Source organism: Lissotriton helveticus, chromosome 4_1 (genome assembly GCF_964261635.1).
Source record: "Lissotriton helveticus chromosome 4_1, aLisHel1.1, whole genome shotgun sequence".
Classification (NCBI taxonomy): Eukaryota; Metazoa; Chordata; class Amphibia; order Caudata; family Salamandridae; genus Lissotriton; species Lissotriton helveticus.
This window is the reverse complement of record NC_136063.1, coordinates 202,758,962-202,786,064: the sequence shown is the minus strand read 5'-3', so window position 1 is coordinate 202,786,064 and position 27,103 is coordinate 202,758,962. Positions and strand designations below refer to the sequence as shown.

At 46.7% G+C, this 27,103-nt stretch overlaps 1 protein-coding gene across 13 annotated transcripts in view; it reads right to left on the bottom strand.

Annotated features, from left to right (window-relative positions):
* PTK2 (protein tyrosine kinase 2) overlaps nucleotides 1-27,103 on the bottom strand; it is an 858,662-nt gene that overhangs the window by 682,248 nt on the left and 149,311 nt on the right. For all 13 annotated transcript variants that reach the window (XM_078686693.1, XM_078686689.1, XM_078686690.1 and 10 more), the window contains exon 2: nucleotides 7,144-7,170. Coding sequence is in view for 8 of the 13 variants with exons in the window: in XM_078686686.1 (XP_078542812.1) it covers nucleotides 7,144-7,170 (27 nt within the window). In the remaining 5 variants the exon portion in view is untranslated. The remainder of the gene's footprint in view (nucleotides 1-7,143; nucleotides 7,171-27,103) is intronic.

The window sequence follows — 27,103 nt, the reverse complement described above, 5'->3', positions numbered from 1 at the left end:
ACAACATTGCTCAATATTTTGCAGGTAAAATTACGGACATCTATGCCACTTTTACGGGTAATCTGACTGGTGGCCCTGATTTCGGCAGTAGTAGGGAGGTGGGTCTATTAGATTCAGAACTGCCCAGTTTTCAGGTCCCTGCTGCGGAAACACTAGTCACTGTATGCAAGAAGGTTAAATCAGGCTCCCCCCGTGATCCGGCCCCCCCCAAAATACTCAATGCCAGTCTGGATGTGCTAGAGCCTCTGTTCAGACATGTTATCCAACTGTCTTTCTCTTCGGCCGCCCTTCCAGGAGACTGGAAGAAAGCCATAGTTTTGCCGATAAAAAAGAAAGCAAATGTAAGCCAGGATATACTGGATAATCTCCGTCCAATCTCCCTTTTACCTTACTTGGCGAAAGTGACGGAAAAACTGGTAAACACTCAGCTCATGGAGTACTTAGAGTCAAACAATATGTTTCACAGCTCTCAGTCCGGCTTTCGAAAGAACTATTCCACTGAGACTGCCCTGCTGAGAGCAACCGAAACTCTACGGATCGGAGCTGATGAGGGCAACACTATGGCACTCATTATGCTAGACCTCAGCGCTGCTTTTGACACTGTGGCACATTCCACCCTGCTACGGTGTCTGAGCAGCGCTGGGGTTACCAAGGCAGCATTGGGATGGCTCAAGGACTTTCTTTCGGACCGCAGTTTCCAGGTTCAGAGAGGTATGTTCCTTTCCAACAGCGTTGCCTTAGAACAGGGGGTGCCTCAGGGCTCGGCCCTGAGTCCCACCCTGTTCAACCTGTATATGGCTCCATTGGCAGCTGTTGTTCAGTCATACGGCATAGATCTAGTTTCTTATGCCGATGACACGCAGCTGCTCATCTCCCTGTCACAATCACCCAAGTTAGCAGCGGCCAATTTTAAAACCTGCATGCAGGAGCTCGCTGGCTGGATGGATCAACACTGCCTGAAGCTCAATGGGGCTAAAACGGAGGTGTTAGTGATAGGGGGAGATGGGGCGAGCTGGACTCAGGAATGGTGGCCGCCTTGCCTTGGCTCTCTGCCCATCCCGTGCAGTGAGGCTAAGAACTTGGGGGTCTGGGTTGACCCTAAACTCTCTTTTGAGAGTCATGTTGACAAACTGGTGGGGAAATGCTTTGGGGTTATGAAGACCCTAAACCGTACTCTGGACCTACTGCCACTTGAGGCCAGACGTACTATGACCCAAGCGTTGGTCACTTCTCGTGTTGACTACGCGAATGTGCTGCTATTAGGAACTACAGAGAAGAACCTGAGAAGACTGCAAGTGCTGCAAAATACGGCGGCCCGTTTAGTCCTCAGACTCCCCAAAAGAACAGCATCCAAGCCTACTTTGGCTGCCCTTCACTGGCTTCCTATAAAGAAAAGAATCCTCTTTAAAGCCCTACTCTTTTGTTATAGGATAACTTCTGCAAAAGCTCCAGAGTATTTGAAGGACTTGGCCATCCCCTATCTGCCCCAAAGAGCACTTCGCTCTATGGGTATGGGTCTCCTTACAGTTCCTCGTGTAAGAAGGGCCAGGATGGGAGGCCGCTCTTTTCGGGTGTTGGCAGCCACCCAATGGAACAGCCTGCCAGCTGTGATCAGACTAGCCAAAACGGAAATTATGTTCAGGAAACTTTTAAAAACACATTTGTTTGCCCTCTAGGGATGGTTGTTTCTGCCCTCTTGACTCTCGCTCCACAGCGCGGGGATACGCCGGGATGGCGTCACCAGGCGCTTTATAAACCCCTTTAATAAATAATAATAATAGTGATCACTTAGTGCGTTTGCCAACACTTTATGGTCTGCGACCATTGTGGTGAGCCCTTGAGAGAGCAGAATGTAGTCCACTGTGGTCTGGTGGCCTCTACCCACGTAGGTTGGGTCGAACTGGTGTTCTTCCGCCTTTAGTGAATTAGCAATCACTAGATCAAACTCTGAGAGAATGTTATTCATGGCTTTGCCGGATTTGTTGTGGGCAAAGTGGGCTAGTGAAACTTCCTGTTCATCCACAAACCCACACTGTTTGGAGGCTGCTGTTGTACATGGATGGAGGTTAAAGTCGCCTCCCCAGAGAAGATGAGTCAGTTCGGAGGTAGTCTCCCGCTGTAATAGACATCCTAATCTCTCCTGCATGTTTTCAACAAAGGTCAGAAAGTCATTTTCCGATAAATTGTTGTAAGAATTAACAAGAATGATGGTAGTATCTTTTTTTGCAAAGGAGAGAGAGAGTATCTGGCAATTAGGATCGGTGAAAAGATTAGTCACTTTTAAGCGGGATAAGGTGTTGGCAATATAAATTATTAGTCCTCCTTTGGGTCTGCCTATTACACTACTAGTAGCTGGGGAGGAGTAGGTTTTGTACCCCAGTAGATGGACCTCTGAGGTTATCCAGGTCTCTTGAAGACAGATGATTTTGCCTTGTTCTAGGAAATTCACAGCCACAGGGTCTTCGATCTAGGATCGCAGGCCTGCCACGTTCCAGAATAGGAGGGGTATTGCGAGGAGATTGGGTTTTGGAACTAAGGTTGGTAAACTCTTTGCAGTATTGTTTCTTGGCGGAGGGGAAACTGGGAGGGTGGTGTTAGTGTGTTCTGTGTCTGTTGATGGTCAGTCTACCATTTCCAGGGAACTATATCTGTTTGCTACAGGGATGTTATACCAGGATTCCCATCTGGGCGGCTCTCTACGGTGCATCCTCTGCTGTTGGTATCCCCAATCTCCCCAATTTGGTCCATGATGTCGTGGATTTATTGTATACCAAGGGTTTTCCTGCTCTCGGGGGCGAGGGGGAGCGTAGTGTCTAGTCTCATAAGCTGTGTGTTGGCGCTGAGGTCGTTCTATCCAGGGGGGTACTGGGTCCTCAAAGAAGTTACTACTTGTGGTCTGTATAAAGGGGTAGAAAAAGGAGAGAGGCTTGATTCTAATACCTCCAATTTCGTTGGGTTGGTCCCAAGAGCTAATATAGTCTGCCGCCCAGGGATCTTCAAAAGTAATAATAATACAGTCCCCTGAAAACTGTTTGGTGCCTTTCCCCACCCATGGGGTCCTACGTAAGGAGGAGATCCTTCCATGGCAATTTGGTGGCATAGGACGATTTGTCTGTAGCCAATGGTGTACTTTATTTTTTAAGGACCATGGAGGTTCCACCGTATTAGGAGCTAATTCGGGAACTCCGATCATTACCGCTACGTAAGGAGCAGCCTCGGGGGGGAGATCAAAATGAGTTTTGCTTTCTCCAGCTCCTCTTAAGGTATTTCTTTGGGTCGATTGAGAGAAAGGGTTAAATGCCGGGGTTTTGGGAGGTGCAGTTTTTCTTGACTTGTGGCACGGTAGTTGCGAGTGCCAGATTATTGTTATCTTGTTTTGACAAGGTTGGCGCTGTGCTATTAGGGTTTGCGGTGGTTGAAGTCAGCGTGACTATCGGTATGGGAGTAGAAAGTGAAGCTGTCGATGTGACTGGCTGTAATGTGGTGGTTTGGGGGATGGGAAGTTTTGTATTTGTGCCGAGGGGATTTGGGAGAGTATTATGGAAAGGATTTGTACCCCCTTTCTTTTGCTGGGGGAGGCCCTGTTTGGGTTCTGGCATAGAAGTGAGCTTCAATATGTGGTTCTCTATCTTAGCTAGTTTTTGTTCTAGTGGCTGTATAAGTTGTTTAAAGAGTTCAGCTAGCTTATTTATAAGGATAGAGTTATCCTGTTCTTCTCGGCTCTTCTCTGCAGATGGTTGGGTTTGTGAGACCAATGAGATGGGAGTAGCACTTTCTTGATGATCGTGATGGACTATTACAGTGCAGAGTTGTTTCTGTGCGAGTGGTGGTGGGATAAGGGTAGGAGCTGTTATCGATGTGGTAGAGTTTGTTTTAGTAGAGGTGTTTTTACTAATTGCTCCTTCCCTCCTACCTCTAGCGTGAGTATCCTCCATTGGTGGTATTTGAGTGGGTGATTGGGGAGGTAGCTCAGGAGTCTTTTCTAGTTCTGAGCCCAAAGGAGAATCTATGAGCTCTGATACTGAGAGATCTACGTTGTTTGGGAGGCTGCGTCTGCCTTCGGATACGTTCCCTAGTGCCTTTGTGTTGGTTTTTGACACAGGGGTTCTAGCTTGAGCTAAATTTCCCAGGGATGACCTTTTGGCAAATTCTAGGTCTAGTGAGACTCTGTTTTCCATAAGGGAAATGCTTTGGTCGATGAACGTATTTGCTTTTGTAATAAACTCGTCCATGGGGCCACCTAGGCTTCCGACACTCCCTAGAGCTAAGGTCTTTTTCCCTCTTGTAACTACCATTCTATCAGATTAAAAATCGGGGAAATAGGAAATGTTCTTGTGGATATCAATAAAGCTAAAATACGCAGTAATGAGTGTTTGTATAATGTTAATGGCTACTTACAGGGGGTGTGGCCCAGCCCAGTCTCTCAGTCCTCGAACGGCCTCAAACGGCCCGCTCTTTGCCCGGTCTTCGCCCCGGCGTTCGCCCCGCGCGCGTCCCGCGACGCGCGGTCAAGATGGCGTTTATGGCGAGTGCGAGGTTATGGGGGCGGGGCACTGGAAGGGGGCGCGGCACTCACGGGAAGAGGACCAGCTGGAGATGGTGTTTGCTGGTCCTCGCAGTCCCGGGGCCGGCGCCTCGTCCTCCTCTGCGGCCTCGCGTTGGTGCAGGTCTCTCAGCGGCACTATTAAAAAAGAGCTATGCTACTCCTGTAGCAGGGGAAACGGACAAAGAACAGTCTTGCCAGCAATTAGGCTCCACGAGTGGCACCCGCGAAGCGGGTGCCGCGAGCAGTTGTAGTGCTAGGCTGGGGGCGGGGCACTGGAAGGGGGCGCGGCACTCACGGGAAGAGGACCAGCTGGAGATGGTGTTTGCTGGTCCTCGCAGTCCCGGGGCCGGCGCCTCGTCCTCCTCTGCGGCCTCGCGTTGGTGCAGGTCTCTCAGCGGCACTATTAAAAAAGAGCTATGCTACTCCTGTAGCAGGGGAAACGGACAAAGAACAGTCTTGCCAGCAATTAGGCTCCACGAGTGGCACCTGCGAAGCGGGTGCCGCGAGCAGTTGTAGTGCTAGGCTGGGGGCGGGGTACTGGAAGGGGGCGCGGCACTCACGGGAAGAGGACCAACTGGAGATGGTGTTTGCTGGTCCTCGCAGTCCCGGGGCCGGCGCCTCGTCCTCCTCTGCGGCCTCCCGTTGGTGCAGGTCTCTCAGCGGCACTATTAAAAAAGAGCTATGCTACTCCTGTAGCAGGGGAAACGGACAAAGAACAGTCTTGCCAGCAATTAGGCTCCACGAGTGGCACCCGCGAAGCGGGTGCCGCGAGCAGTTGTAGTGCTAGGCTGGGGGCGGGGCACTGGAAGGGGGCGCGGCACTCACGGGAAGAGGACCAGCTGGAGATGGTGTTTGCTGGTCCTCGCAGTCCCGGGGCCGGCGCCTCGTCCTCCTCTGCGGCCTCGCGTTGGTGCAGGTCTCTCAGCGGCACTATTAAAAAAGAGCTATGCTACTCCTGTAGCAGGGGAAACGGACAAAGAACAGTCTTGCCAGCAATTAGGCTCTACGAGTGGCACCCGCGAAGCGGGTGCCGCGAGCAGTTGTAGTGCTAGGCTGGGGGCGGGGCACTGGAAGGGGGCGCGGCACTCACGGGAAGAGGACCAGCTGGAGATGGTGTTTGCTGGTCCTCGCAGTCCCGGGGCCGGCGCCTCGTCCTCCTCTGCGGCCTCGCGTTGGTGCAGGTCTCTCAGCGGCACTATTAAAAAAGAGCTATGCTACTCCTGTAGCAGGGGAAACGGACAAAGAACAGTCTTGCCAGCAATTAGGCTCCACGAGTGGCACCCGCGAAGCGGGTGCCGCGAGCAGTTGTAGTGCTAGGCTGGGGGCGGGGCACTGGAAGGGGGCGCGGCACTCACGGGAAGAGGACCAGCTGGAGATGGTGTTTGCTGGTCCTCGCAGTCCCGGGGCCGGCGCCTCGTCCTCCTCTGCGGCCTCGCGTTGGTGCAGGTCTCTCAGCGGCACTATTAAAAAAGAGCTATGCTACTCCTGTAGCAGGGGAAACGGACAAAGAACAGTCTTGCCAGCAATTAGGCTCCACAGGTGTAATGAATAGATTGGCAACTATTGCTTCTAAAAAACAGTGTACGTCTTAGATCTAGCCTCGAGCCAACTTTAGCCATCTCACCACTCGTATTATCAACAAATATCATTAAGACATACATATTTACATATATACTGGGGGCTCGAGGGGGCACACAGCATCATAATCTCAGCCTCAAGCTTTTGGTGGTGTTAAAATGTATTTCGACATCTGCTTTTCAAAGACAGTGGGACCAGATTCAAAAAATGCGTTGATGGTTATAATCTCACAAATACGTGCTTAGAAAAAAATATCTGCGCAGTTGTAGCTGCACGCTCACCTGCCACTCCTTGAGTTCTTGGGGGAGGTGACAATATTATTAATTTCATTAATGTGAACCGACATTATGAGCAAACAAAATGTTATCATAACGGTCCAGCACTTTGGAAGTGGACAAATGACAAAGGAATAAACTCACAATCTTGCTTAAAGTACAGCTTTCCGTTCTCTCTACTCTTTGCACAGTGTAACTAACAATTCACGAAGACATAACTTATACATTAAACCATCGGATTACAGACTGGCGCAGAGTGATGACGTCACGACTAAGGCTATTGAGGAAAGTTTCTTAACTCTGCCGCGAGCCAGTCATTTGGTGCAACAAGTCCACTGCTCAAGACCCCATCAGTATGCCCCTCCCCTCAGTATGTCAAAGGGAAGTGTCAAAAACACAGGAGTAGATGAGTCTGTATATGTAAAGCACTCTGCTGCACCAGGATACAGGTGAGCTGATGGCAACGTCAAGACAGTGTGGCAAAAAGTCGCGCAAGCACATATGTGCGTATTTATGTGTTTGTAAACATGATCATCAGTAATTTTCATAAAATAGAAAACATTTGATAGGAAATCTGAAAAGGATCCGAACTATCCATTCTTACACACGCACGGGTTAAAAGTACACGTCACAAAAAGGTTGCGATATGAAATGATTCAGTATGAAAAGGCAGGCACACGAGCCACGCGCGTCAGCACGCGGGAGAGGACATTAAGTACCATTTAATGACGGAACATGTCTTACCTGTCGCGAAGGAAGCCCTTGAAATATCTGCAAGAGATAAGAAGAGATTTCTTGCTTTAGGAGACATTGCGTATTTCGAAAGTGTCCAAACAAACAAAGATGAGTAATTACATGACTTATCGAGAAATTACAAAAAAAACATAATTAGCATAAATTAAGCAACGTGCACGATTACAAATGGTATTTCTTTTAGTTTTTGGCAGCCCGCATCTGAAACATGGAACACGTAAAGGTTCACCGGCCGTGTCCTAATCTAGGCTTTTATCAATAGTTTCTTTATTGTGGAGCAGGCCTGGTCACAGGGTGCATTGTGCTTTAAAAAAATTATACAACACTCTATTTGGAGACACCGACGGAACTGGCACGGTTAGCAAATTTTGCACGACAAGTTCATGGAATCATAAGCAAAGACCCACTACTGGTCTAAAGGCAGTCGGAAAGTTAAAGATTGTGGCCATATATCAAATCTTATTGGTTTTATTTTTCCTTGTTAAATCATAGTATTTCGAAATCATCCAAGTGAAATGAGATGTTGGTGTTTTAACTATGAACTAATAAGATTCCCCACGGGAGTTCATAACAATTTTCATGAATTGAAACAAACACATTTATTTAGTCATTCATTCACTGTACGTGGCTGTCAGCCCAGGAGGACTTTCTATGTTTGCTGGTAACATGCACACATGCCCCCATCTAGCATAGTAGTAACACTTCTCAGCACAAATCAAAGACATGGAAATAAAGCTGCCAAAAGGATCCACACCACGTGACCTGGGTTTTTAGCCAAGAGCACTTTCCATGCTGGGACTTTTAAAACCGTGCATTTAATACTCAAACTGAAATCCCAAATCCTAGAATGAGGCTTGCTGGTGGCTACAACCCCACTTCTGGCAAAAGGTGTCACATACGGCACGGGACACTCTTGGCAACTAGGAAAGAGCGCGCGACGTACAACCTACAACATCTGATGCAACAGCTGTTTTCATCAAAATAACATTTAACTATAGAAAAATATGGAATCCCCGCACAGAAATGACGTAATATGCGGCAGACCAAACTGCAAGCAAGCCATAGGGGTCTGGCGAAATCACACTACTCCCCATGCAGCCTACGTCACGCCGATTCCCCTGGAGGCAGTCCACTACTCGAATGGTAGTGGATCGCTAACTCCGACACACCTGCCACAATCCTCTCCTGCTCTTTCACGCCCTCAAGTGATCACCTCTGGAATCTCCCATCTCCAAGACCGCCTGCCTCACACAACACACCATTCACCTGCAGCCCCCCCCTCCCCCTGCCTACTTCTGACGGAAGAGGAACTGTCTTGCAAAACCCGAGTTCTGCGAGGCCACCCCTACTACTTCTCAAGCTACCTGGTTCAAGAAAACTGCTCTCCAGTGCTCGCTTTCAGGCAATGCCCCGAGAATCGGGACACTCCTCGGATTTTGGTAAGATTACCACCCTAATCCCAGAGCTTCAGATTTAAGCCGAAATAACACCCACTACACCCTGCTTAGACTACTCACACGTCCATAAAACTCGAACGTCTCGCTGACTGATGACATGTTTGTCTGTGTCTGGAGTTAACAAAAATATATATATTTATCTTACTTATAGCAGCTTTCGGCCAGCACTCAATCAAATCAAATACAACTTTATTCGAACTTGATTACACAAGTCATAAAGGTACAAATTCATTCTAAAATTACAAAACATATACTATGACCATATATACAAAGTTAAAAACGTGAGTCCAATCAGTCAAAGTTTATCAAGTTCATAATAGGCCATTTCATAAAACCCAACGGCCATCACTCAATATATTGTTCTGAAATCATGGCATTCGCATTTTTGTTCCGCCCACTACAAATACAGCATGGCACAGTGAGTCTGCCCACGTCAGCCATTGGCTAACTTCACTCTTAGTAACAGCATTCTGCCCTTCCCAAAGAGCACTGCAGAATTCAAAGCAGTTTTGTTCAGTGCGAAGGACTACCACAATGTGTGCTTTTTGAGACCCACATTTTATTTTTGCTCTTAGTCAAATGTTTATTTATTTATTGATGAGAGCCTGGCAGCTCCCCCAGCAATAGTTTTACTAAAACCATGACAAAACAGGCATTGGTAAAGCCAAAAGGCTGGCACCCACCAGATCTATCAGCTTTGCCAATATTTGTTTACATTATGCTACGTACCTCCTGATGCATTTGTGCAATACCTACTGATGCATTCGTGTTATGCCCACTGATGCATTTCAGGTTTGTACCCACTCTTTGTAGTTTTATGTAAACACTCATTGCCATTATCCTGCATCACCTTTTGTGAAGGGCTCTCGCATCCTGTGGGTTTGGTGGGGGAAGGGAACCCGTGCTCATTCCAAGGTCGTCACTGCCAACGCATATTAGCATGATTTGCCATTACCGCATCAGCACCAGTCACACTGGAAAGCCTAATCACGTTCAAGAGATTCTTCTAGAAGAAATATTTGCGAAAACCTTAAGCATGACGGCTACAGAAAATCGGAGAACACAATTAAGAAATTCATCATTTGCACAATCACCATATAAGGTAAAAAACCATTAAAAGTCAATTTAAATGGGTTGAATGACAGCATAATTATTCAACATTCACAATAGAACACACGATGGAATATGAAAACTAGAGAGGATTGTGCTGGTCCATTAGAACATTAAAGATGGCGGCGGCATGCTGCATGTTAGCAATGCAAGGGGGCCAGATGGGGCCCGGTCTAGCACAATGAAGAAGGTCAGAGTGGCACTGACAGCGCGACCACGCCATCTTCAATCACCCCCTAGTGACAGCAGCGGCTGCCAGACACTGGGTGGGGGCAGCTGTACACCCCCAACACAGAGGGGCAGGTCACCCCGCTGACCCCAGGGCAGGGGGCAGTGATGGATTCACTTGTAAAAGTAAGGGGTTTTATTAGGACAGTGCACCGAGACAACAGCCCTAACTGCTTGGGGCGAGTCATCTTGCTTCATGGAGAGGAAAGGAACCTTACAAGGAGTTTTCAACAATAATCTACAGCTTGCATTGTCCTCGATTTCACACCTTGGTCTATGGATGAGCAGAGCTGACTCCACACACACAGCTTTCAACTCTGGTAAATGTGCACCGGTTCTTCTTAGAGGGCAAAGTCCTCTTTCGAGCCTTGGGGGGGGGGGGGGGGGAATGTATATGATAAATGAGTCATAAAACTCACTGTTCTGTGTATCAAGGGGCCTTCCTCTGCATTCTTCATTCCACTCAGAGGATGTGAAGGGAGGGTGGACAGAGCTGTACAGAAGAGCAGAAACCCATTTTCTTGGCTTCAGAGTGGGTCTGTACCAGAGAGAGACAAGCAGAAGGATTTTAAAGAGAGATTCCTGGAGCAGAATGACGTCACATATCATGATCTACTTTAGGGCTTGGTAGGACGCCTTTCCAATTACTGGGACTTTGTGTACATTTGGTTCCCCGTTGGTCTGGAAGGAATCCAAATTGTCGACGCAAGGAACTGGGGAGAACCTACATCAGCGGTGTTCAAACTTTGCAAGAAAGCGCCCCCACTGCATAAAGTATTCTTGTTTAAGGTTCCCTCAAGCGTTGGCAGGTGGTGATCGTCGCGGATTGTGATATGATCACTAAAGTGCTTTCAAACATAGGCCCAGTGGAGACTCTACTAGTGTACTGGGGCATTAGGGATATAGTTTTGAGCCCTTCTCATCGTCTTTTCTCAATGATCCATGTGGTTCTTATTTATGGCAATCGCTGGTGTTGGGCCCCTCTTCGATCACTGCACCATCTTGAATCATAGCACAACTGTCTTGTCACTGCCTATTGTATTGTGTTGTGAGTTAGCAATGACTGAACCCTTTTGGCTCCTGATGTTCTCCATCGAACTCTGACGTTTTGTGTTAGAGCGGAATGCAATGAAGGCTGGTTTAAAATGTTTAGTTCGCAGTTACATGCAGAAGAATAAAAGTGTAATATTAAGCTTCATGTGTGGTATAGTCACAGGCGGCTACTCCGGCTGGGGAGGATGCTACACCTACATCACCGTGCAGATATCCCTCACAGCATCTCTTTCCCGTAACCGTTACCTCCTCATACGTCAGCCTCCACCTGTTCCGTCACTGCGTACTTCTCCCTGAAATTGATCCTCTCACATGTCCACCACTTTCCTGTCACTTCCCCTTCATCAAGTCAGCATTCAATTATCCTATCCATTAATATCTCTCTCACATCTCACTGCCTAACTTACATAACAGCGTCCACCTTTCCTATCACTGCCTCCCCCTCCATCAGGACCCTCTTGCTCCATCATTGCCCATTGTCAAGGTCTACCTCTGTTAATTTCCTACTCCCCTAGCTTCTCCGGTCACATCTCACCTCTCCTATCACACCCTCCATATTTAGTCTTTTCCCCATAATTTCACTCTCTCTAGCATATCACTCACTGCACCTCAAAGCAATATCTTTTGTCTGTGTCCTGTCGCTGGCCACCTAACAGCCACTGCCCTTCTGACCTGCCAGTGCCCCCCTAACTACCATTACCCATCTAATCTGTCAGTGTCCTACTTTTATTGCTACCCACACTCCTGTCCTGTTCTGGAACAGGAGCCATACTATGACCACGCCTCCAGAATGATGTCATCGACTCCTGAGGGCAACCACATCAGACCACTGAGCTGGTGTCCCTCAGCCCTCTGGACCAAAGGGCGAGGCAGAACAACCTTATCCACTTAAAATACCACATTGCCGGCTCGGGATAGCCTGGACTAGTAGTGGAACCGCCTCAACACTCAGAAACTGCCTTTTTATATCAAAGTACAGTTTCAGCCATGACTCAGAAGCAAGCTCTGCTGTGCAGAGACAATAGATTCCAACTAGGAACAACTAATATTCAATAGGGAGTGAGTGAAATGCACTGCTTCTATCTCCGGTTATAATGAAGGCTAACGCATCCACATTTGTGAAATGGAAAGCAACAAGGGGAGGAGGATATTGAGACGGTGTGTAAGATGGAGATAGAAAGAGGACCTGCCATTAGGGCACATGTTTCAATCACCCCTTGGTAAGATGGCGGTCATTCAGCGCTCTGCCTCCTGGCAGCTGGGGCTCCTCCTCCCTTCCGCTACGCAGCTGAAGAAAGGTTTCCTCTGCCACAGCCAAAGCGGTGAGACCCTCTTTGGACACCAAAGTAAAATTAACCGGTGGCAGCCTGCAGGAACCAGAAAAGTAAAGTCCCACACTGTCTGGGAGTAACAGTACAGTGTTGGGGACTATGAATTTCTGCCAAATAAAAGAAACACAACTTAAGTTAGCGGTGCTTTAGATAGGACTGAAGGAGGCACGAGGAGGGTACTGTGTGCTTTTACTCTATAAAATGAAGCCTGGTCGCAAATGATAGCTAAGAGATCACAAGAGAGAAATGAATTGTGATCTATCTATCTATCTATCTATCTATATATATATATGTATATACACACATTCTTTTTAGTGTGGGTCGTTCCTCAAAGCCTAGCAAAACACATCATCCACTGTTTGTTTTGGCTACAGTGGCCGCTCCAGTTGAGCGTGTCAAGCTAGCCTGGTCTCATTGAATCACAGAGAGCCTGCTAAATGACTTGAATTTGATGATAAGCAGCTCAATGTCTCACTCCCCCTTAACCACAGACATTTCGTCCCTATTGTCAGCCTTCCTAAACAGAGAAGAGCGAGAGGCATCTTACCACATGTGATTGAAACCAGACAGAAGATCCGAAAGGGAGACGGCGAGCCAGGATGGAAATTAATGGCTAATACATCTGAGTCAGCTCTGAGTGTTGTGAAGCTGCACTCGCTGGTAGTGAAGTGACTTGGCAAGACGTGCTTTCCAAGGATCGCTTCACTTTTCCTACATACAGAAAATCTTTGAGAGCCTCATGCCAAGTACATTTAGGAGTAGCCAAGATTCGTGAAACTAGTCCTGCCCTACCTGCTGAAGTAAACGAGCAAATTTATTTTAGTTTTTTTAATGAAAAAAATATTACATTACAAATAAGGTTAAGCTGTCCCTCCACAGTGTCATGTACAGGCTCAGCATTCCTTCCTACTTTCTAAGAAATTGACTTTTCAAGTTGCCAACAGGACCTTTAGCAGATTTTAATGGCCAAACCCAAAGACGCAGCAGCCTAAAAATAGTTCCTAGCCTGTTCTACATTACATGAATTTGATTATTAGTTTCCCATTTTCTGCAGGGAGAAGGCTTGCTCAGAATGATCACATTGCGAGGTCAATGTTAACATGACACCTGTGCGTTTCTATGCTAAGAGATGCGGGAGGATCCATTAAATGCTGCTCAGGGGCTTTGTTAACCTATCTGTAAATGTTGGGAACAGGTAGGGTCTTGACACAGCACACTACACTAAAAACCCTTTGTTTTTTTCTGGATTTTAAGAATGAAAAGGAAGTATATGCGATGCGGAGCACTTAGCGCCATGTGTGCAGTGGAGGTAATCAGTGCCCCGGTGTTATTCCTGGCTCAGAATACGGAGGGGAAGAGTGTCAAACAGTAGTAGGGGGTTAAGAGAGAGGAGTTGAAAAATGGTGGCAAAGTTGCCAGGGAGGCGCTGCAACAAACAAGCCTGCCCTGCGCTGTTCACTGAGAAGGACCCTCCTCAGACTCATGCCCAGAATGCAAACTCCAGCGGAAAGCGAAAGCCACCAGCTCGCCCTGACGCCGGGGTGCGCAATAAAAGAGCTGCTTGGTGGGTCAAAGTCCGGGCGTCGTGACTCCCAGTGCTCAGCGCGTTGCGTGAAAATGAAATGATTGTTGCCACAGTCCCATCCAGACGGGACCTAAAATACCCTTCAGACGGCATACTGTAAATAGATCAGGGCAGCCGTCCTCCATCGCCGGGCATTCTGTGCAACCAATTATAAACCGCCTGATTACAAAAGGGCATGGGAAATTTCCTTGCAAAACAGTGTGCCCTGAAAGCCACGAGCACTATTTTCACAACGTGGCAAATGGTCTAGTTACGGGGGGTACTTATGCCCTATGTCTATGCTGGAGCAAGTGAATAATTATGAACTTTTATGTAAATCACATACCAGTATTTAAAGAGCAATAAAATCAAACTGGCAACAAATCACCAAACCACAGGAAGCAGCTGAGCGATTACGTTCTGAAATCAAACACGAGCAATGCGGCCACATAGCGTAAACAGCCTTGTTAAAGGCACCTGCTGTGAAAGCTATAAAAAACGAGGAATTCAGCTGCCAGCCTGCGCGCCGCTGCTCGCTCCGAAGAGCAAAACACCATGGGAGTGAACAGTTGAAGAAGAGGTGGGACATGCACCCGCCTTTGGCCGTTTGCGTGCATTCATTATTGAAAGACAGATGCAAAGGCCAATCAGATGTGTGGGAGGAGTCCGACCAACACAGAAACATTTTGAACCCTCACAAGAAGCCTCCCATAGAGCAGCGCGTGTGCGCTGCGCTAGGCTCGATCTAAAAAAGCAGTATGTCAAGCTATTAGTCTCGATGCCTACCTATTTGTCAGGCAAAAAGGCATTAGAAGAGCAAATTTGATTAAACAAATCTGGGAGCAAAACAGTGAACAAGCACTGACAAAGGTAATCGTCACAAATACACCCGCTACAGCAAGGCACTGAATGACTAACTCGAACAATTGCTTCAGTTCGTGTAGCAAATAAATAACTCTTGTGTTAACATGCCTAAAAATTCTATTTGCACTGGGGCCACATCAGAATTGGGGCACCAGAAGAGACATGAAGGAGAGCAGGCACAGGGACACACTACACAAGGAGACAGCCGGGTCACACTCTACACTCTAAAAGAATTGTCGTCAAATGTTTTAATGCGGCCCGCAGCCCCTCGCACCAAATAATGTAATTGGGGAGTTTTTTTTGCAGTTTTATATAGCGAGAACTCCACCCGAAGGTATTGGAGTGCTGTACATGAGCACCAATTACATTACACAAGGACACATTCATTTTTGGTAGGCTCGGGGAGATTAAGTGATTTGCCCATATTTACAGGATGTTGCGCCGAGGTCGAGACTCGAACCTGGTTCCCCAGTTCCAAAGTCGGCAGCTCTGGTCGTTATGCCACATGCTCTCCATAGTTCTGTTCAGTTATTCCTTATAAAAATTCACTCATATACAGGATTCCCACCATGCTATTGGTTCATATAAGCGTCCATAGATTGACCCTACCTCAGAAACGAGGGGTGAGAGAGTAGAAGTTCTTTCATTTGGAGGCCAGCCAACAACTATTTCTCTGCCAGAACATGACTGACAAAAGACACAAGTCTGCTCTGCTTTCTTTCACTAGATCACAACGCTGTTTTTCAATGTGATGTTTGTGTTCCTTAGCGAAAAACGAAGTACTTCTCTTGGCCAGGGCCTTGCGCCTCTCTGGAAATGTTATAGGCCCCCCCTGACCCAGAGTAAAACACAAAGGACACAGTATGCATGGGTTGAGAGGTACAGAGGGCGATGGCAGAGCTACAAGGATGCGGAGAGAGCCAAGGAGGGAGCATGGAAATGAGGACGGTAGGGCAATGAAAAGGGTAGGAGCACAAAAGTCGCAGTAGAAGAGTCAAGTCACAAAAGAAGAGAAGGGTGGTAGCGGGCGGGGGGGGGGAAATCGAGCACAGGGCTCCAACTCCCCCCCCATCAGCCCATGCAGCCACATATTCATCGGAGGAAGGATGAAACAAATTACGCTGAGGGCCAGGCATTAGGATCTAGCCATTAACAGGTCAGGCAACAGAATCTAGCCATCAAAGGGTCAGGCAACAGCAGCCTGCTCCTATAGTGGGCGTGTCCAGTGGAAGCCCTACTCTCCCATCAATAGGCTGGCAAACTTCAAAAGTTGGAACAGCTGCTGCGCAGCAGAAGAAAAGCCAGGTCACGGAAAAGGAGATGGCAGACTGTACTACAGGGTCGAGCACATGGCTTCTCCTGCGACCCCAAATTAACGGGGGAGGGAGGGGGGAGGGGGGAACAAAGCTGAAGTCCATGCATTGGACTGTGTCCATCAAGGGGTTCAGTAAGAGCAACCTGCTCCTTTTCTTACCGTTTGCCTGCCCAGAGGATGTCCCGCCCTACTAGAAAAGCTGCAAAGCCTCAAAAGTTGGATAAAGCCGCTGCATAGCAGAGGAAAAGCCAGAGTACAGCCGAGGAAAAGGGGGACTGTACCAATGGGTTGAGTACAGGGCTCCTCGTGCCCTCACAGCCCAATATCCACAGAGGAATCAAGGAAAAAGCAAAGCAGACGGCCTGGCCCTGGGCTGTGGCCATCACAAGGTCAGGCAAGACAAGCCTGGTCCTTTTCTACAATTGACCTGTCACGAAGAAGTCTCCCTCTCCGACCTAAAGGGATCTCATCAATATGGTCGGTAAAGTAAGTTCCATGTGAAATGCTCCACATCATTTTGATTCATTTGATTTTCTCCTTGTGAACTCCCCATTTGTTATGCTCCATGGGGATTTGCTGCCTGTAATTTGCTCCATTTGAACTGTGCCACATAATTTTGCTCAATGTGATTTCCTTTATACAATTTGCTCCATATCATTTGCTCTCCATATGATTATGTTCATAATTTGCAATTCCTGCATCCCTTAACAAATTCATCAACTGCATGTACACCAAAAATAAAGACTGACTAATCCGATCAGATGACAGGACTTTTATAATAATTCCTCAGAGATCGTTTTCCCTTCCTCTCTCGCCAAAAGCACCATGCAATATTAAAAACAGGCGCCTGAACCGCAAATCCACAAACTCGCAATAGTGAGAAAGAGTACACTGGGACTATCTAAACAAACCTACACTTTTTCACCAATGAAATAATATCTTAGTCTTAAGATCCTAAGAATTATTAAAATTCCACATTGGAACAGACTAACCATCGCTGGCTACCAAAATCAGGAACACAATCTTAACATAGCTTACCGTATAAAAGTCAGATCAGGAGCCAGTCCTCTGACCTACACCTGCACATGTACACTACAGTGTGTGACACACTTATGGCTCCTATAGCTTCTGTCATCAGTAGACATGCCAGCAAGAACAGCTCAACCATGTCTGGTGTGGTCTATGAAAACCCCAGCTCAGCACCTCCCACCTGTTAACCACACCTTTACTTACTCACCCACTAGAATGTGTAATCAGCCATCTTGGAACCAACCTACAACACATCAAGCACAGCCAAAGCTGAAAACCACCCCACTCAAGCACGAACAAAGAACAGAATATGACTCTTAGCTAGGCAGAGTGCACTAACACCTCAACTGGTGCGGATAGACTGCGGTCAATCAACTTATAGCAAAATCACCAGCCCTTCTAGTAGAATGCACACTTCATCCCACACGACACTCCCACAAATCGACAATGATCTAATTTAACAGCATTCAGACCTACTCCGCACTTGATGTCTTTACTAGCCCATCCATGCAGTTTTGACAATCCCACATGAATCAAACTAAAAAATAAATCACACGCTCTCATGCAAATGAACCAACACCCCCTCATCATACCAATATACCTTCTTAAACTGTAGGTCTGCTGCTCTGTGCTATCCTAACCAGGAGTGTGGTCAGGATGATTCTTCCAATGTGGGGAAACTCCCTTCCCACCCTGAAAAAAGTTTTACTCCACCACTTGTCCGGAATACATTTCCAGCCTTTCTGGTTGAATTGGTTGGAGATGGGAGAACTACTATCCATTAAAAGGTAAGTGTGTGGGTGGACACACATTCAGAGAACATTTGAGCCCTGTAAGCAGCACACACTGCCGACTTCCAGCCCCTGTAAGTAGACCTGCTGAAATGGTAATCCTCATATGAGGAAACCCTGTATTAAGCCCAAAAAACAAAAAAAACAATCTTTTGCGTGTGTAAACCATCCCATACACCTAAATAGCCCATAAGATTTTGACCAAGATAAGACTTTGGAGAGTTTACCTGGTAGTAACGCGTAAATGCACAGACATTAATGTAGCATTTACCATGTGCTCACAATATGGAAAACAAGGCAACTGTGGCACAGTTCGATGAAGGGATCTGCCCAAGAATTTGCTCAAGTACAGAAAGTTAATCCTCAATTGTGAATTGAGCTGAAATGCAATGTGACATTATTTACAGTGACATTTGCTGAAATCAAGTGAATGCGTAAAGGTAAATTTGCTATAACCAGTCATAAGACACATCCGCAGAAACTAAAGTGAGTAAGAGAGCAATGGTGTGTCCTGAACTCTGCTGGGCTTAGACGTCCATTGCGGCCATATTCAGAGGCCTACTGTGAACAGAAAGCTAGCCTCAACACAACACAAGCAGTGCCTCTTTATATGCAGGGCCTGTGAATGTTGAACGATTTGAGATCAATAAAGCTATGGTATATTCAGAGTCTTGTACAATCAGAAAGATGCAGGACTGGAGCCTTGCAAAAACACAGACCCTGACCCAGTAGGAGCCCTGGCATAATCAGAAAGGCTGCTGCCCAGGTGTAATGAGAAAACTGTGATAATTTGTCACTTCATCCAGTGCCTTGGGCAGGTGGTTATGTTATAAAATGACAAACTCCCTTTCAGGTTGCAAGTTCTGTTAATGTAAGTTATTACATAGATGATTTTCTAGGAAGCATAAGGTGCAGGCGACTGACTCAGCAGTGCATGTGAATTTCAGTGTTTTGAGTTCGTTTAAGTTTGGAGAAGACCACAGAGCCTGCTTACCTGCAAGTGTTTCTGGGTATTCAGATAAATTCTGGGAATGATTTATCTGACTTGCAAAGGGGGGAAAAATGCATGCTTGCCACAAACCTGTCAGACCCTAGTGATACAGGAAGGTGGTGCAGCATCATGTACAGGTCTTGGGGGCGAGGCTGAGGATGAGCGGATGCAAGGAACAATGTGCCCTGTATAGGTTTCCTATCAGAAGGACTTCAATGGAGTCTGTGGTATGGCTTGCGAGGGCACTGTCCACAGTATTATCTCCTATAGTTCTCGGGTGTCACAGTATTTCCTCAGAGGGACTATTTTAAGAGAAATTATTTCTACAAATAGCACATTTTTTACAATAAAAACTTTAGGTTTTTAGGAGTGGTTCATACCACTGCTCTGCCACTGTTTCCATTATGAAATTATATCGAGGAAGGCCACGCACGTCTTATTGCCAACTCTAGATTTTTAACCACAATAAATAACTGCATTTCTTTTTAGAGAGACCTTAAGATGAGAATTTGCTTTGTTTTTTTGTATTAAACTCTATCTACCACAAAGTCCCATAGTAATGAGAGAGAGCAAGCCTCCTTGTGTTAACAGGCGGGCATAACCACAATTTTAACTTGATCACAGGCCTCTTTCAAAAAGCTACAATCACACCGTCTCCTTATGAACCACAATTTTCATCAACAAATATAAAATTACAACATGGAGTAAGAAACTATGGTCAGCAGCCCATGCTTCTTAGGCTATTTTAACGCATGCACGTTGCATCTTTCCAAAATCTCCAGTAAAGCATATACACTTACACATGTCTAATGTATTTTCTTCTGGGTCATCCTAAATGCTCATAATACTATATGTTTTTCTCTGAGCTTTCACTCCCTGCCTGTGACCGAAAATGTCACTTTTCACCTCCTTCAACTTCGGCGGGCAGTTTATCGCTATGTGTTACAATGAACCCACTTGTGTTACAATTACCATTAACAATTCTCTACATGAGCCTCGAATAGCCTACGTCTCATAAACACCACCAAATGACAATATGTTAAAGTATCCAGAAAAGGGGTCCACTCCTTGTAATAAATGACGTCTTTTTTAGGTTGAGCCTACTCGACAGCGCACGTGCTATCTGTTGTGAGGCAGATCGTGGCTTACCAAGAACACGGAGGGGTTTGAAGCCCACCCATTGCTTACCACTGGTTGGCCTTCTTTGTCATTCTAAGTTGCCTGCTTCTTATTTGATTGTTAGTTTATCAATCTTGTGTTTGTCCCTCCCGCGGAACATTGCCTCTTCTGATTGGCTGGCATCGCTGCTTGTTTTTCAAGCACAACTTTTTCTTTTGTGTGAAACACTCCAATGGAGTACGGGTGTTTATGAGCCATCTCCTTCATGTATGTCTCGCTCTCCTTGTATGTTGTGCTCTCGTTTCCCAAATGCTCCTCCCTGCCACAATCCCCCCTTGAGTTCTACCGCTTGCCTCTCCCCATTGCTTCCCTACACCTGCGTGCTGTTTTCTCCAAACCCCCAAGTTGCTTCCCTCCTGACACCCCCTCCCAGTTTGTCAACTCTGATTTCTATCTAAAAAGGGGGGAAAAGTGCTTGGGTCAATTTGTAAGCGACTGCATATGTGATGGACATGCCAACCAAATGACGGGCAGCAGTGTCTAAGACTTGCATTTCATGTTTGTTGTTTTCTTTTCCTTTACCTTTAGCCACGCTCCACAGCTGTACAACTTGGCTAAAAACCATTGGCAAAGCCAATAAGCCACGAAGGTTAGAGCTCTTGACTTTGCCAATTCTTGCGATGAGAGTGTAAGGCCCAAAAGTGGGGTCTGGCTAATGTCTTTATTTCATTTAATATTTTTCATTTTTTGTACAGACAACTCCCCAATCTGAAACATACAGAGCTGGAGGGTGGGGTTACTTTTTCTGCCCTCTAATGTCCATTGAATACTTCTCACAGAGGTAGCCCTTGCTCGTCCAGTCCTTTTACAACTACAGACTTCCTACAAGAGCCATGGAGTGGAAACCTTTCGCAGTTTAGCTCTTTATGTAGCAATGAAAGGCTGCTCCTCACAGACAGGGATGATACAGCCAATGTCCTATTACAACGAGTAAAGCATAAAAAGTTTTTTTTAAAGTCACCCCCTACGGATTGTCGCTGCATGTCCCGGCTCTTCAGCCATCCTCCGCCCTTTATTAAGATTTAACCATTCTATGGCTACGGAGAATTTGAAGCTTTTTAAATCCTCAAAAGCATGCTTCTGCTTCTCATCACTTTAAGCACAAATCGAAAAGAATGCAACATTTCCTACACATCTCTCAAGGAAGCAGCGATGACTCACGGTCTGCGGGAAACGGAGTGAGTGAGAAAAGCAAAAGGCAGGGCGTGCGGAGTCAACTGTTGCTCAGCAGAACGGTTTCCTGGCAACAAAGTTGAGAGGATGTCAAACTACATAAAAAACACAGCGTTTTCTATAAAAAAAAATATATATATATAAAAATATAAATATCTCTATCTATATAGTTCTATATCTATACATTTAATTTGTTATGTACAGCTGCACCAGACATCACCTCGTTGCCAGGTCAAAGAGGTTATCCAATAAACAACGAGTCTGGGGAGAGGGACACGTGGGATAGAACTGGTTACCAGGATGGTTGAGAAGGACATCAAGTGAGGCAGAATACCAAAGTATACACACATTGGATCTGTGCAGCTAGAAGAACCAACAGGAGTTGGTCAGCAGGTCTAAGGACGCTTGAGAGCAGACCTTGTACCTTATTGGCCGCTGACGGTTTGTATGACCAATGCAGCTGTCAGGCGTTTTCCCGAAGAACATCTGGAAATAAAGTTGCGTACTTGGATGTGTGGCTTTAAGAACACGCGGGGGGGGGGGGGGGGGGGGGCTACACGGCTCCCAATGTTTTAGCTGTGTTAACTTGCAAGATACTGTAACTAGAACAAGGGCGTGTGAGTATCGCAGTATGACGCAGATAACCCTATGGCCGAGAATTCTGTTTCCGCTATAGTGAGGCATAACGTGCATTTTTTAAGAAGCGCAAAGAGTGCACGATTTCACCAACTGATCTCTACCCGCTTCCTGTGATAGACCAGCAATACGAACAATATTCAGTACTTGCAAACATCCCATGGTGACACCATACCAGTGAAAGCAATGCATGCAACGTCTTCCAGAAGGGCGATAGCTAAGCCGCTGTGTACCAAGAAAGTCTTTTTCCATAACGCTGGAAGTATTAAACCCACATTAAGAGGAGGGACTAGAGACATCTCTTAGATAAAGTAGTTCTTTTTTTTCAGCCACATGCTGAAATTCTGTCAATGGGCAAAAACAACGATGCACTGGAAAGCTGACACAAGTCACTAACTGGGGCTGGCATTAAATCAAGCATTCCGCTTATCGCTTTTCTGTTTTCCTCCCTGTGACCCTCTCCCACGCCTCACAGTGCTGCGCCGGTGTACAAGTCTCAGACCATTCGCTGGACACCACTGCAGCTGGAGGCCTCCAACCTGTCTCCATGCATGTCTGTGCTCTGCAGCAGCCATGCAGAAGGCCAAATGCAGCATAAGAGACATGCCTTCGGGAGTTCTGGGGATACCACACCCCACTAACAGGATAGCTAGAAACGAAAAAGGGGACATTGCTTGCTCATAGGCCTGCCTGGCAGATTTCCACTCTGAGTAGCCTCGCTTACTAGGACTGCAAGTTTTGGGGATGCATTAAAATACAGAAATGAGCCTTGGGTTTCACTTCTCTGCTTGGCCACATTCCTACCTGACTGTCCTATCTTACCCAACACTACAAAGCTCATAGTGCCTGTAGTGGCCTACACTAGTTTCTATTTTTGGGGTCTGGCAAAAGGAAAAAGGCACTGAAAAAAACTTAGGTTGATATAGCACAGAGGTTCTTAATCTGTTGTCCAGAGACACCTGGGGGCCCACGTAGCCTAGCCCACGGGGGTCAGCAACTGCTTATTTATTTTATTTTTTTAGATGTCTTATAAAGCGCATGAATCACCCCACATGGGGTATCTCCGCGCTAATGACTGTAGAAGCGTAAGATCAGTGCATTAGAACAGGAAGGCCTTCAGATTCTTTCTAAAACTGAGGTAGTTGTGGTTAAGTCGAAGTGTCTCAGGAAGCTGATTCCACATTTTGGGTCCCAGGTGGGAGAAGGCTTTCCCACCCACATTGTTTTCTTGAAGCGGGGAATTACCAGGAGGCCTTTGCCTTCAGAACGGAGCCTTCGTGCGGGGGCATAGGTGATCAGTTTGTTGGATAGATATGTTGGGCCCAGCTAGTGAAGGCCCTTGAAAACTAAGCAGCATACTTTGAAGTGAACACGCTTGCGTATAGGGAGCCAATGGAGTTTGCGTAGGAGGGGAATGGATGGGGTGCGGCGAGGAGAATTGGTGACCAGGCAGGCTGCTGTATTCTGGACCACCTGAAGGGTCTGTAAAGCAGAGTCTTTGGCAGACATGAGAAGGGCATTGCTAAAGTCCATCCGGCTGAGCACTAAAGCATGTATGAGAGTCTTGCGAGTGGAAAGGGGGATGAAATGGAAGACTTTCCGCAGAAGACTAAGGGCATGGAAGCATGAGCGTTTGGTTAATGTTATGTGCTCATCCATGTTTAGCTTGCTGTCTACTAGTACCCCTAAGTTCTTTACAACTGATTTGGGGGGGGGGCTGTTCCTAGTTCTTGCGGCCACCAGCTCGGGGACCAGTTGGTGATTACCTCCGTGAATAGCATGATCTCCGTTTTGCTTGTGTTCAGCTGCAGGAAATTCTGACTCATCCAAGCCGTGATCTTGAGCATGCCTTCGGAGAAGATTTCTTGGATGTTGGGCGCATCAATATCATAGACCAGGAGCAGTTGTGTATCATCTGCGTAGGAGACCGGGATAAACCCGATCTTCCTAAGCAGAGAGGCAGTGGGGCAATGTAAATATTACAAAGGGTAGGGCTGAGACAGGAGCCGTGTGGGACTCCCTTGGTGACAGAGGTGGTCTTAGCTTTGAACGTGCCCAGATTGACTGTTTGGGTCCGGTCCTTGAGGAAGTCTGTCAACCATTCCAAGGCCATGTCCCGAATACCTGTGGTGCGCAATCTCTTGAGTAGAATGTGATGTGAGATAGTATCAAAGGCGGCGGATAGTTCGAGCAGTATCAAGATTACTGCTCGACCTCTATCTGCCTGCGTGCTGATATCGTCAATGACATTGACCAGGGTGGATTCCGTGCTATGACAGGGCCGGAAGCCCGACTGGGAGTGATCTAAGCAATTGGAGGTCTCAACATAAGATGAGAGATGTTTATTTATGTGTTTTTCCAGCAGTTTGCTGTATGAGGGAAGCAGGGATATGGGCCGGTAGTTTGTGATCACATCTGGTGGGAGTTTGGAGTTTTTCCTGATGGGCATGGCCTGTGCGTCTTTCCATTCTTTTGGGAGTTTACCCTCCGTGATTGATTTATTGAAGACGGCTTCGAGAGGTCCCGCCAGTTCTGTAGCAAGAGTTTTTACCATTCTCGCCGGAATTAGGTCTTTGGGGGATCCTGACTTGGCCGATTTAAGAAGGATTTCGGTTTCTCTTAGAGTGAGAAGTGGAAACGTTTTTAGGGATGGCTGGATAAGAGAGCATGGACTAATGCGTGAAATCTCTGTGTCTGGCTCTCGTGAACTGGGGGATGGGAATTTAGAGTAAATGTCTTCAATCTTCTGAGTCAGATGATTGGCGATGTTATCACAGAGTAATTGGGAGGACTCGTCCTTGGGATTGCAAGCTTTAGGGTTAACGAGAGAGTTGAGGATCTGGAAAAGCGTTTTAGGGGTGTTGTCCGCCTGCTCTAGTTGTAATGCTATATGCTTTTTCCTGGTGTTTATAAGGTTCTTGTGATATGTTCTCAGCGTCTCTTTAAAGTTGTCCTTATCCGATTGTGCTTTGGAGCGGCGCCAGATACGCTCCAGTACCTTAAATTTGCTTTTCTCTATTTTTAATTCTTGAGAGTACCAGGGGACCTGAGGGCGACGTGCCAAAGTGGATGCTTTTTTTATAGGTATTGTGGCATCTAAAGTGAGGTTGATGGCATTTTGGAGTGATTTGAGGTGCTCCTCAACTGTGCTATTGGGAGCCTGTGGGGGGGGGGGCGTGAAATGCTTCGGAAAAGGATTGAGGCGAGAGTTTGTGCCATTGTCTAAAGCAACGAGTACCTGGCTTTTTGTTGGGAACGTTCACACTGGGTCCCACTAGATCAAATGTGATCATGTAATGGTCTGACCAGGTTAAGGGTAGCGTTTGTCTATATATTAGATCCATGGAGTTGGAAAGCACTTGGTCAAGAGTATGGCCTGCACAGTGTGTGGGTCCGTTATTTTTCTTGATCAGGCCGAGAGGGGAGATATCTCTAAGAAAGTGTAAGGTCTCAGTGTCTCGAAGATCCTCACTATGTATATTAAAATCTCCTAGAAGGATGAATCTGTTAGTGGAGATGACATGGGGAGCAATTAGCTCTAAGAGAAGTGAGATTGAATCGGCAATGGGACCTGGAGGGCGATAGACAAGTGCGCCTTTCCAGCTAAGCTGCGAGTGGAGTTCTATTCTACATATAATCATCTCAAGGTTGGTGCTCAGGTGTTCATCTAGTACTGTAACCTTTATGGGATCCTTGTAAACAATGGCGGTCCCGCCCCCGGTCTTCCTGGGTCTATCTAATTTTAGGATCAGATATCCCTCAGGTGAGGCTGTTGCAATGGCTGGGGCCGAAGTGGTCTTTAGCCATGTTTCTGTAAGAAACCCGAGGTCAGGGTTCGACGAAGAGAGGAAGTCCCATATGTGGGTGGCGTGTTTGGGGAGAGAGCGTACGTTGGCTAGAAAAGCTTTCCAGTTGTGGTCTGCCGAGCAGTCTTCCACGGCTGGGTCGCTTTGATGAAGAGTGCTAATATTCTCTCGAAGACTGTGGAATCTACAAATCCGACATGAGAAGGGACCTTCCAGGTAGGGTGGTAACTTTTGTTTACATAGACGGGTGGCGGTGTCTGGGCAGTTCTGGCTGTTAAGGTTGGTAGCGAAATTTAATAGCTCCTGCCTAGAATACCTAATCCTCCCAGTAGCCTCAGAGGTGTGGTCCTTACCTTGGGCAGAACTGGCATAGTGACTGGCACCTGGCAACGGTCTGGCGCGGACGGGCGCAGACGGGCTTGCCTTTGGCGCGCCGCCGGCACGCCCGCTGCGCGGCCGAGTTGGTGCTGTCATTTATACATAGGTGAGGGTGGGGTTTAGAGAGCAACTAGTACGCACCTCAAATTCCTTCCAATATGTCCGCTTACCCACAGTACGTCCCACGGCAGCACCTAATCGTCTGCGGGGACCAGGGTTCGAGCGCGGTGAGGAGGCAGTGGGAGCAAGTTTCACAAATGTGCAAATAGGCAGATTAACATTTTTAAAACGACAAACGGTGCTATTTTCCCGGCTTCCGCCTCAGGAAACTCAATTACGCTTCTACTTTCAATTAAATAATATTAACAGATTAATAGAGACTATATAAATAAGCAAAGTGTAACATTTTAAAACGTGCTGTAAATATTAAACAATTTGAAATAGTTATGTAACTTAGGGCTAATAGTCGCCAAAAGAGACATTGCCAGACACTACAGAGCCACGGACCTGCCCACACTAGCAGAGTGGAGAGCCAGTATGGACCAGAGAAGACCACCTTTGCGGCCAGAGGAGGCCCCAAAAGGTTTACTGAGATATGGGCTCTATGGCTGAGCTATTATGGCCTAGAAATAGAAGGGGCGGGAGTTAACAACATGCACCCAATTACGCAAGAGTAGAATATAATCAGTGTCTCCCATCACTCTTAACGCATATCTTATTAAGAAGGGACCACCACTGGGTACGGGAAGTGGGGGATAGGGAGCGATTTCTGGAACGTATTTTTGTAACTCTGTTCCCCTGAAGTGATTTTTGGATGTATTAACGTAAAATGTACTGTGTGCAATGGTTCTCCTGCTGATTCAATGGCAGGCATTTTCTTTTGTGGGAAATTAAAATAATGAAAATACTAAAAAGAAGAATTTGAAGTTGAAGGCTAAAAATTAAGTTAGTATCCTAATATCAATTCGTGGGAGCAGTGCAAGTGCATCCAACAGAATATAGTATGGACTATTGGTGGCCTTAACTGAATATAGAAAGGCTCCATC